Source organism: Cherax quadricarinatus, chromosome 14 (genome assembly GCF_038502225.1).
Source record: "Cherax quadricarinatus isolate ZL_2023a chromosome 14, ASM3850222v1, whole genome shotgun sequence".
NCBI classification, from domain to species: Eukaryota; Metazoa; Arthropoda; class Malacostraca; order Decapoda; family Parastacidae; genus Cherax; species Cherax quadricarinatus.
Window position 1 is genome coordinate 10085348 of NC_091305.1, and position 12500 is coordinate 10097847.

The 12500-nt window shown below is 41.1% G+C and overlaps 1 protein-coding gene across 5 annotated transcripts in view; it reads left to right on the forward strand.

The window, feature by feature from the left end:
* Positions 1 to 12500, forward strand: part of LOC128698641 (Segment polarity protein dishevelled) — a 94926-nt gene that overhangs the window by 30614 nt on the left and 51812 nt on the right. Inside the window, exon 5 of one of the 5 annotated variants that reach the window (XM_070084845.1) lies at positions 47 to 1473. The exons of the other annotated variants lie outside the window; for them this stretch is intronic. Coding sequence (XP_069940946.1) covers positions 47 to 198 — 152 coding nt within the window. The 3' untranslated portion in view covers positions 199 to 1473. Of the gene's footprint in view, positions 1 to 46; positions 1474 to 12500 lie in introns of those variants that run through there. 5 annotated transcript variants of the gene reach the window in all.

The following is a 12500-nucleotide window of genomic DNA, read 5'->3' on the forward strand; positions in this document are numbered from 1 at the left end:
ATGGGTGCAGGAAATTTCCCTACTGAATTACAGGAAATAATTTCAGAGGGTGGCTATGAGCCACAACAAGTGTTTTATGCTGGTGTGAAAAGTCTATTGGAGGAGGGTGCCATCAAGAATTTATGTCGGCAAGTAAGAAAAAAAGTACATTGGATTCAAGGCTGCAAAGAATTCCTTCAGCTTGCTACTGTGCAATAATGCATCTCTCAATTTTTAAGTGCAAGACCTTGCTTTGAAAGGTACAGTCAGTTATTTGGAGGTCGAACCAGTCATTATGGATTAGAGGAATTATTTGTTGACTGGTTTAAGCATAATTTTATTGTAGAAATCATGTTTTACCTGCACAATAAAAACCTTGCATTCAAGTTTCTTTTTATTCTTGACAATTCCCGTACTTGACCAGAACTCTTGGAGGATGTGCAGTGACTTGTAAAAGTTGTTTTTATCACTAAACGCAACATCTCTAATACAGCGACTGGAGCGAGGAGTTATTAAGACATTTAAATGAGGACTCAAAAAGTGATACATAAACATCGTTAGAGCAATGGATGCCAGACTTATGTCTTAAGTTTAACAATGCTGATGCCTTCATCCATGCCAGAAGTGCATGGAATGAAGTGCCCTGATCAACATAAAGTGCAGGCTGGGGAAAATTATGGCCTAGTGTGGTGAATACTTTCACAGGCTTTCCCTCAGTTGAAAGGTCCAGGAAATTGTTCAGGTGGCAAGGTGATTAGAAGGTGAGGACTTCAAAGATATACAGGAAGATGTGAATGAGTTCTTAAAAAATGATGAGGAAGAAAGAAGTCTGGAGGAATGTTGGAAGAGCTCCATGTCCAGATACAAGGGAAGTGGATGACAGTAGAAGATGAGGAAGAAGAGCCTGCAGAAAAAATGGTTAATATTGCAAGTTACATGTGCAGTGTTATATTACTTAACTAGCACATACAGTGGACCCCCGCATACCGATTTTAATCCGTGCAAGAGGGCTCATTGGTATGCGAAATAATCGGTATGCGAATGAATTTTCCCCATAAGAAATAATGGAAATCAAATTAATCCATGCAAGACACCCAAAAGTATGAAAAAAATTTTTTTACCACATGAAATATACATTTTCCTACACACAAAGAGAAGGATACATGCACAATAGTAGAGTAGTACATGCACAGTATATATTGTGCATGTACTAGTCTACTAAATGAAGAATAAATGACACCTTTATTGAAGATGCAGCAATGACTGATGAGACACTGTGTCCTGGGAGTGCCTTTTCCTCCTGAGTACTCTAGGTCCTGTTTGGCATTTTCTTCCAGAACAGGCCTTATCACACTGTATGTCACTACGATTCTTAAATCTCTCAAACCAACCTTTGCTGGCTTTAAATTCACCAATATGAGCACTAGTTCCAGGCATTTTTCCCTGTTCACCTGGGTGTTAGTCGACTGGTGTGGGTTGCATCCTGGGAGACAAGATTAAGGACCCCAATGGAAATAAGTTAGACAGTCTTCGATGACACTGACTTTTTTGGGTTATCCTGGGTGGCAAATCCTCTGGGGTTAATTGTTTCTTGGTATATTCTCAATAAGCCACACCAACAACAGTGCTACAGCAGCAGCAGACGATGCTACAACAGCAGCAGACGATGCTACAGCAGCAGCAGATGATGCTACAGCAGCAGCAGCAGACGATGCTACAGCAGCAGCAGACGATGCTACAGCAGCAGCAGACGATGCTACAGCAGCAGCAGACGATGCTACAGCAGCAGCAGACGATGCTACAGCAGCAGCAGCAGCAGACGATGCTACAGCAGCAACAGACGATGTTACAGCAGCAGCAGACGATGCTACAGCAGCAGCAGCAGCTGACAGTGCAGCAGCAGCAGCAGCTGTACCACCAATAGTAGTGATGGTTGATTGGGGTTCATTATACAACCTGGCCAGCTCGGAGACACGCACTCCACTTTCATACTTATCAATGATCTTTTTCTTCATCTCTATAGTAATTCTCACCCTTATTGCTGTAGGGTTGGCACTAGAAGCTTTCTTGGGGCCCATGGTCACTTATTTTCCAGATAAAATCACCAAAAACACTGTAATAATACGAAATGTTACGATTGTATGCTTGGATACTACCGCGGAGGCTGGCTGGTAAACAATGCCACTGGCGGAACATGTGAGGCTGGCTAAGGCGCACATTGGACGCGTCTCGGACGAACAGCGGTGAGTGGGTTTTTGAGCGGTATGCGAGGCAAAATTTTTGCGATTAAAGTGAGCGGTATGCGGAATAAACGGTATGTGATGCCAACGGTATGCGGGGGTCCACTGTACTTTTTTTATTTACTGAAGAGGTCCCTGACATCTAGAAGCACTGTTCTGAAGTGGGTCTGGAACAGCTAATGATTCCTTATCATCAGCTGTATAAAGTACTGCAGGGTAAAACAGACTAAGAATGCATTGCATAATACCTCCATTCTTTAGTACAACCATCACCTAATAACACTACATTGACATTAGTGCAAGAACCTCAGCCTTCCACCTCATCCCAGTACGTCCACCCCATTTCACTCCGCTCCTTTCAAACATTCACCAGCAACCTGAATTTCAGGTAAGAAATAATATTTATGTGAGCTTTGTAGTTTTAAGTATTGTATTAAATATAACTCATCACTGCATTCAGCTACAGTTACATTTTAATTTTTTTTATGCAGTAAGAGACCTAAAAAATATGTAACCCTATTTGTATGTAACCCTATTTTTTCATGTTTACAGTTCATTTTACATGATTTCTTATTTACACACAGTTTTCAAGAACATGCCTGCCATGTTAGTCAGTGGCCATCTGTGTTTAAAATTTATATTTATATTGTCCTCAAAAAGGTTGGAGGGAGGGGGTAAAGGAGGTTTTGTGGGTGAAGGCTTGGATTTCCAGCAAGCATGCGTGAGCGTGTTAGATAGGAGTGAATGGAGATGAATGGTTTTGGGACCTGACAAGCTGTTGGAGTGTGAGCAGGGTAATATTTTGTGAAGGGATTCAGGGAAACTGGTTAGCTGGACTTGAGGCCTGGAAATGGGAAGTACAGTGCCTGCACTTAACCCTTAAACTGTCCAAAGGTAGATCTACGTTTGCTCGCGTAGCGCTCCAAACGTAGATTACATTTTTTTACATGCTTTCTTAGGGAGAAAATCAAGGTCGGAGCACTACGCGCACAAACAGATCTACGTTTGGACACTTTAAGGGTTAAAGGAGGAGTTTGGGATATTGGCAATTTGGAGGGACTTCTGAACTGTCATATCTGAGCGCCTCTGCAAAGATAGTGATTACGTATGAGTGAGGTGAAAGTGTTGAATGATCATGAAAGTACAGTGGACCCTTGACCAACGATGGCATCGATTAACGATAAATCCGACTAGCGATACATTTTAACGCAAAAATTTTGCCTCGACTAGCGCTAAAAAACTCGACCAACACTATTCGTTCCATCTGAGATGCGTCCACTTCTGGCCAGTGTTTACAAGCCAGCCAGCCAGCCACAGCGGTCGCTTCCAAGCATACAATCGGAACATTTCATATTATCACAGCCTTTTCAGTGATTGCACCTGCAAAATAAGTCACCATGGGCCCCAAGAAAGCTTCTAGTGCCACCCCTACAGCAAAAAGGGTGAGAATTACTATGGATATGAAGTAAGAGATCATTGCAAAGTATGAAAGTGAAGTGCGTGTCTCCGAGCTGGCCAGGTTGTACACAAAACCCCAAACAACCATCGCTACTATTGTGGGCAAGAAAACGGCAATCAAGGAAGCTGTTCTTGCCAAAGGTGCAACTATGTTTTCGAAACTGAGATCGCAAGTACTCGAAGATGTTGCTAGACTGTTATTGGTGTGGATAAACGAAAAACAGATAGCAGGAGATAGCATCTCTCAAGCGATCATATGTGAAAAGGCTAGGAAGTTGCATGACGATTTAATTAAAAAAATACCAGCAACTAGTGGTGATGTGAGTGAATTTAAGGCCAGCAAATGTTGGTTTGAGAGATTTAAAGGGAAGGGAAGTAACCCAGGAAAAGGACTTGCCACCTCAAGTCCTAATGGAAGGGGATTCCCCTTCTAAATACTAAGACCATCAACACTCTCCCCTCCTCCCATCCCATCAATCATCACCTGATCTTCAATAAAGGTAAGTGTCATGTAACTGTGCATGTCTTCTTCAGTTTGTGTGTATTAAAATTAATATTTCATGTGGTAAAAACAATTTTTTTTTCATACTTTGGGGTGTCCTACACGGATTAATTTGATTTCCATTATTTCTTATGGGGAAAACTAACTTGACTAACGATAATTTTGACTAACGATGAGCTCTCAGGAATGGATTAATAGTATTAGTCGAGGGTCCACTGTATTTTCTTTTTGAGGATTTTCTTTCTTTTTTGGGTCACCCTGCCTCAGTGGGAGATGACTGATGTGTTGTAAAAAAAAGTGGCATAATTTTTTGATAAATAATATATAAGAATGCCTCTTTGCACTGACATGACTTTAGATGCTTTTATATACCGTTATTTCAAAATTAAGCTCTCGAAATTGAGTAGTGTAACTTATTGGTAGCAATTTTTTAATTATTATTTGCAGTGTTCTTTACCTTTCACCAGATTCCTATTATCTGTTATCCAAACATTCATAAAATTTAAAGACAAGTTAGTTCCTGATTAGCTGGGCCATGCTTATGTGTACTGTGTGCTGCTAGCACCAACAATCTGGCTAATCAGGTCATCAGCCAGGCCTGGCTGGTGACCTGATTAGCTGTGGGAATGATTCCAGAATCATCAACCAGTAGGGGCTCTGGTGGCCTGGTGGTTAACGCTCTCGCTTCACACGGTGAGGGCCTGGGTTCGATTCCCAGCCAGAGTAGAAACATTGGACGTGTTTCTTTCCACCTGTTGTCTATGTTCCCCATCAGTAAAATGGGTACCTGGGTGTTAGTCGACTGGTGTGGGTCGCATCCTGGGACACTGACCTAAGGAGGCCTGGTCACAGACCGGGCCGCGGGGGCGTTGACCCCCGGAACTCTGTCCAGATAAACTCCAGTAGGTATGCCTGAATTTTGCATGTACACAAAATTTACTTTGGATACCAAATACAGGTACAACACTGATTTACCAGCAATGGATGATCCAGCACCTCTTTTAGTCTAGACTAAACTATGAGGTTGGTCACAGATGGCAATGTGCATAGCCTGTGCTCACTTGTATTGTTTACACTGTAGTTGTTAGTGGTGAGCCTTGATTTTTCATTATTCTTATCTTATTTTGCTTATACAGTGGACCCCCGCATAGCGAACTTAATCCGTGCAAGAGGGCTGGCTGTTATGCGAAATGTTCGCTATGCGAATGAATTTTCCCCATAAGAAATAATGGAAATAAAATTAATCCGTGCAAGACACCCAAAAGTATGAAAAAAATTTTTTTTTACCACAAAAAAATGTTAATTTTAGTACACACAAACTGAAAAAGGCATGCACAATTACATGACACTTACTTTTATTGAAGATCTGGTGATGATTGATGGGATGGGAGGAGGGGAGAGAGAGTGTTAGTGTTTAGAAGGGGAATCCCCTTCCATTAGGACTTGAGGTACCAAGTCCTTTTCTGGGGTTACTTCCCTTCTTCTTTTAATGCCACTAGGACCAGCTTCAGAGTCACTGGACTTCTTTCGCACAACATATCTGTCCATAGTGGCCTGTACCTCTTGTTCCTTTATGATTTGTCTAAAGTGGTTCACAACAGTGTCATTGTAACAGTCACCAGCACGGCTTGCAATAGCTGTGTGAGGGTGATTTTCATCAAAAAAGGTTTGCACTTCAAGCCATTTTGCACACATTTCCTTAATCTTTGAAGTAGGCAATTCCTTCAATTTCTCTCTCCCCTCCTTTGAACCAGTTTCCCCAGGTCTGGCCTCTTGCTCTTGAAGTTGATCTATCAGCTCATCAGTGGTTAGTTCTTCATTGTCCTCCTCCACCAACTCTTCCACATCCTCCCCACTAACCTCCAACCCCAAGGACTTCCCCAATTCCACAATTGATTCCTCAACTGGTATACTACTCCTCTCAGGGTTAGCCTCAAACCCTTCAAAATCCCTTTTGTCTACACATTCTGGCCACAGTTTCTTCCAAGCAGAGTTCAAGGTTCTCTTAGTCACTCCCTCCCAAGCCTTACCTATAAGGTTTACACAATTGAGGATATTAAAGTGATCCTTCCAAAACTCTTTTAGAGTCAATCGAGTGTCTGTGGTCACTTCAAAGCACTTTTGAAACAGAGCTTTTGTGTACAGTTTCTTGAAGTTGGAAATGACCTGCTGGTCCATGGGCTGCAGGAGAGGAGTGGTATTAGGAGGCAAAAACTTCACCTTAATGAAGCTCATGTCCCCATAAAGTCGCTCTGCCACGTCTGTAGGATGACCAGGGGCATTGTCTAACACCAGGAGGCACTTAAGGTCTAATTTCTTTTCAGTTAGGTAATCTTTCACATTGGGGGCAAATGCATGGTGTAACCAGTTATAGAAAAATTCCCTAGTGACCCATGCCTTACTGTTTGCCCTCCACAGCACACACAAATTATCCTTGAGGACATTCTTTTGCCTGAACGCTCTGGGAGTTTCAGAGTGATACACTAATAAAGGCTTAACTTTGCAATCACCACTAGCATTGGCACACATCAACAAAGTAAGCCTGTCTTTCATAGGCTTATGTCCTGGGAGTGCCTTTTCCTCCTGAGTAATGTAGGTCCTGCTTGCCATTTTCTTCCAGAACAGGCCTGTTTCATCACAATTAAACACTTGTTCAGGTTCCAGTCCTTCAGTTTCTATGTACTCCTTGAATTCATGCACATATTTTTCAGCCGCTTTGTGGTCCGAACTGGCAGCCTCACCATGCCGTATCACACTATGGATGCCACTACGCTTCTTAAATCTCTCAAACCAACCTTTGCTGGCCTTAAATTCACTCACATCATCACTAGTTGCAGGCATTTTTTTAATTAAATCGTCATGCAACTTCCTAGCCTTTTCACATATGATCGCTTGAGAGACGCTATCTCCTGCTAGCTGTTTTTCATTTATCCACACCAATAAGAGTCTCTCAACATCTTCCATCACTTGCGATCTTTGTTTCGAAAACACAGTTAAACCTTTGGCAACAACAGCTTCCTTGATTGCCGTTTTCTTGCCCACAATAGAAGAGATGGTTGATTTTGGTTTCTTGTACAACCTGACCAGGTCGGTGATATGTACTCCACTTTCATACTTATCAATGATCTCTTTCTTCATTTCAATGGGTATTCTTACCCTTTGAGGTGTACGGTTGGCACTAGAAGCTTTCTTGGGGCCCATGGTCACTTATTTTCCAGAAACAGCACCGAAAACACTGTAATAATACGAAATATTCCGAGTGTATGCTTGAATGTTACCGCGGAGGCTGGCTGGTAAACAATGGCACGGGCGGCACATGTGAGGCTGGCTGAGGGCGCACATTGGACGCGTCTCGGACGAAGGCCGCTGAGCGGGTTTTTGTCCACTATGCGGGGCAAAATTTTAGCGAACAAAGCGTCCGCTATGCGGATTGTCCGCTATGCAAGGCGTCCGCTATGTGGGGGTACACTGTATTTAACCCTGCCTCTGGCTTCTAAGTAAGCTGCAAGTGTCAGTGGTGGTGTCAGGCATAAACACCAGTTCATGCAGGATTCGGTAGAACTTTTGAAAAAAATGGACATTGGTGTTTCACAGTGGAATGACATCTGTGGTATTAGTTCATAAATTGTTTATGATAAAAAGATGCAAATGGGCCAAATATTGAAATTCTATAGTGATTTCAAGAAGCAAATTAACATTATAAAAACTTTTGAAAAGTAGTAAGAGTGCTGAGCATGATTGAGTGATGATGGAACAATTTCGACGTCAGAGTGGAGTGGATTTGTTGGGCAGCATGTTAATGGAGCGAGCTCACTTCTTCCATAGAGAACTTAAATTAGAATATGAGTGACCATAGGGAAGGATGGCTTTTTTTGTACCTCTGTATGTATGCTACAAATTATAAAAAAAAAATAAAAAAAGGTTCAACCCTTTCAGGGTCCATGCCGTAGATGTATGGCTTTACGTTCAGGGTCCAAACCGTAGATCTATGCCATGAGCTCAGCTCACTCTGATAAGCTGTGAGTGGTAAATTTGGGCCTTGATATGAGAGAATACATCTATGTGGTATGTGTGCACCACATAAAACAAATCCTGCAGCACACAGTGTACAATGGGAGGAAAAACACTGAGACCGTGATTTTCGATTAAAACAGCGACTTTGCAGTGTTTTTTCGTATGTTTTTTATAGTTGTATTTGCGATTTCTTGGTCTCATTTGATAGAATGGAAGACATATTACAGGAATAGAGATGGTTTTGATTGGTTTTAGCATTGGAAATGGCTTGAAACTGAGCTCAAAGTAGCGGAAATGTTAAATTTTTGCAGATGTTCGAGAATAAACAAACGACCTCACACGTCTAATACACGCCAGCTGGTGGGTCTAATATACATTCACAAATGTGGTGATGATATTTATACAATTATTACAATATTGCATAACAGTAAATCTTCTAATTTTTGGTTTGAATAAAAATGCATTATGTGAATAAAAAATCAAAATGGAATTCATTTGTAAAGCCTCAAAACATAACTAATGAACAGAGGAAATGTTAGTTTAGCACCAGGAATACCTACATTGTTTATTCTGGACCCCATTTTGAAATTGGAATATTTTGAACTTTGTGTTAAATTGGCCAAATTACCAATTTCCGATCACTTTATTTTGTAGTTGAAACAGTTGACTTGGTAATTTCTTGTGCTCAATCAATAGAATAGAATAAATACTAGTGAAATAGCTAAGAATTTGGTCGACTGGAATAATGTAATTGGTCTAAAATGGGAGTCAAAGTTGGGAAAATCACCGATTCGTAAATATCACTGACATCAAAATTTGCGAGAGCATAATTTCGTCAATTTTCCATCAAATTTCGTACTTTTTGTTTTATTACCTTCAGAAAAAATTCTCTACCATTTCATAAGATTTTTTTTTTTAAATTCTTGGACCCTGGTGTGCATTTTGAAATTTATTAGGTCACACTACACTTACATGTACAAGCATATATATACATACACCCCTCTGGGTTTCCTTCTATTTTCTTACTAGTTCTTGATTATTTCCTCTTACCTCCATGGGGAAGTGGAACGGAATTCTTCCTTCGTAAGCTATGCATGTTGTAAGAGGCGACTAAAATGCCAGGAGCAAGGGGCTAGTAACTCCTTCTCCTGTATATATTACTAAATGTAAAAGGAGAAGCTTTTGTTTTTCCTTTTGGGCCACCCCGCCTCGGTGGGATACGGCCGGTGTGTTGAAAGAAAGAAAGATATATATATATGTCTAAGGGCAATGTGTGGTGTAAATATTATGCCGAGAATTCAGAGTGTGGAAATTAGGAGATGATGTGGAGTTATTAACCCTTAAACGGTCCAAACAGATCGACGTTCAAATCCGTAGTGCTCCAAAAGTAGATCTACGTTTTTTTTACATATTTTCAAAAATAACAACAAAAAAAATGTAGATAAAAGTTTTTTTACACATTTTTAAATGTAAAACAAGAAAGAATATCTAAATTTTTTTACGTACTTTCAAATGTTGAAAAAATGTATATATACATTTGGACCATTTAAGGGTTAAAAGTATTATTCAGAGGGGTTGTTGAGGTGGTTTGGTCATTTAGAAAGAATGGATCACAGTAGAATGACATGGAGAGCGTATAAATCTGTAGGGGAAGGAAGGGAGGGTAGGGGTTGTCCTCGAAAAGGTTGGAAGGCAGGGGTTAAGGAGGTTTTGTGGACGAAGGGCTTGGATTTCAAGCAAGCATGCGTGAGCGTGTTGTCAGCATAGTTGCTGATCCCCTACATGTGTTGTATAGCTTATCTGAGTATCATAGTTAGTACCATCCATATGTTTTACATACACGACCCCTTTGCTAGGCCTAGTGACTAGTTTGTATGAAGTCATGTGATGCGGCATGAGTGCGTGGGACGCGCTACATCGGTCTCAGTCCACGCATAGGTCTACAACAGGCAACAGGGCAGTTTGGGCTCTCTCCCTACACACACTGCAATATAGTGTTACCATCCAACAAGTGTGTTTATCTCCAACCTTCATATCTCCTAAAAAAACCCATGACAAATGGTGGCAGCGTTTTGGGATATTGGCAATTTGGAGGGATATGTTGTGTATCTTTATATGTATATGCTTCTAAGCTGTTGTATTCTGAGCACCTTTGCAAAAACAGTGATTATGTGTGAGTGAGGTGAAAGTGCTGAATGATGATGAAAGTATTTTCTTTTTGGGGATTTTCTTTCTTTTTGGGTCACCCTGCCTCGGTGGGAGACTGCCAACTTGTTAAAAAAAAAAACCAGAGTGGGAGAGTTAGCAAATGGGGAGATGGAGGTATTGGGTAGATGGCAAGAATACTTTGAGGAACTTTTAAAGGTCGACGAAGAAAGGGAGGCAGTAATTTCATGCACTGGTCAGGGAGGTATACCATCTTTCAGGAGTGAAGAAGAGCAGGATGTAAGTGTGGGGGAGGTGCATGAGGCATTGCATAGAATGAAAGTGGGTAAAGCAGCTGGAACTGATGGGATCATGACAGAAATTTTAAAAGCAGTGGGGGATATAGTGTTGGAGTGGTTGGTATTTTTGTTTAATAAATGTATGAAAGAGGGGAAGGTACTTAGGGATTGGCGGAGAGCATGTATAGTCCCTTTATATAAAGGGAAAGGGGACAAAAGAGATTGTAAAAATTATAGAGGAATTAGTTTACTGAGTATACCAGGAAAAGTGTATGGTAGGGTTATAATTGAAAGAATTAGAGGTAAGACGGATTGTAGGATTGCGGATGAGCAAGGAGGTTTTAGAGTGGGTAGGGGATGTGTAGATCAGGTGTTTACATTGACGCATATATGTGAACAGTATTTAGATAAAGGTAGGGAAATTTTTATTGCATTTATGGATTTAGAAAAGGCATATGATAGTGAATAGGGGAGCAATGTGGCAAATGTTGCAAGTACAGTGGACCCCCGGTTTACGATATTATTTCATTCCAGAAGTATGTTCAGGTGCCAGTACTGACCGAATTTGTTCCCATAACGAATATTGTGAATAAGATTAGTCCATTTCAGACCTCCAAACATACACATACAAACGCACTTACATAAATACACTTACATAATTGGTCGCATTGGGAGCTGATCGTAAACCGGGGGTCCACTGTATATGGAATAGGTGGTAAGTTACTAAATGCTGTAAAGAGTTTTTATGAGGACAGTGAGGCTCAGGTTAGGGTGTGTAGAAGAGAGGGAGACTACTTCCCTGTAAAAGTACGTCTTAGACAGGGATGTGTAATGTCACCATGGTTGTTTAATATATTTATAGATGGGGTTGTAAAACAAGTAAATGCTGGGGTGTTCGGGAGAAGGGTGGGATTAAATTATGGGGAAACAAATGCAAAATGGGAAGTGACAGTTACTTTTTGCTGATGATACTGTGCTTATGGGTGATTCTAAAGAAAAATTGCAGAGGTTAGTGGACGAATTTGGGAGTGTGTGTAAAGGTTGAAAGTGAACATAGAAAAGAGTAAGATGATGAGGGTATCAAATGATTTAGATAAAGAAAAATTGGATATCAAATTGGGGAAGAGGAGTATAGAAGAAGTGAATGTTTTCAGATATTTGGGAGTTGACATATCAGTGGATGGATTTATAAAGGTTGAGGTTAATCATAGAATCGATAAGGAAAAAAAGGTGAGTTGTGTGTTGAGGTATATGTGAAGACAAAGAACGTTATCTATGGAGGCAGAGAAGGGAATGTATGAAAGTATAGTGGTACCAACACACTTATGTGGGTGTGAAGCTTGCGTTGTAAATGCTGCAGCGAGGAGGCGGTTGGAGGCAGTGGAGATGTCCTGTCTAATGTCGGTGTGTGGTGTAAATACATACTTTGCAGAAAATTTAGAGTGTGGAAATTAGGAGAAGGTGTGGAGTTAATAAAAGTATTAGTCGGAGGGCTGAAGAGGGGTTGTTGAGGTGGTTTGGTCATTTAGAGAGAATAGATCAAAGTAGAATGACATGGAGAGTGTATAAATCTGTAGAGGAAGGAAGGCAGGGTAGGGGTCGTCCTCGAAAGGGTTGGAGGGAGGGGGTAAAGGACGTTGTGTGGGCGAGGGGCTTGGACTTCCAGCAAGCGTGCGTGAGCGTGTTAGATAGGAGTGAATGGAGACGAATGGTATTGGGGACCTGACGATCTGTTGGAGTGTGAGCAGGGTAATATTTAGTGAAGGGATTCAGGGAAACCGGTTATTTTATATAGTCGGACTTGAGTCCTGGAAATGGGAAGTACAATGCCTGCACTTTAAAGGAGGGGTTTTGGGATATTGG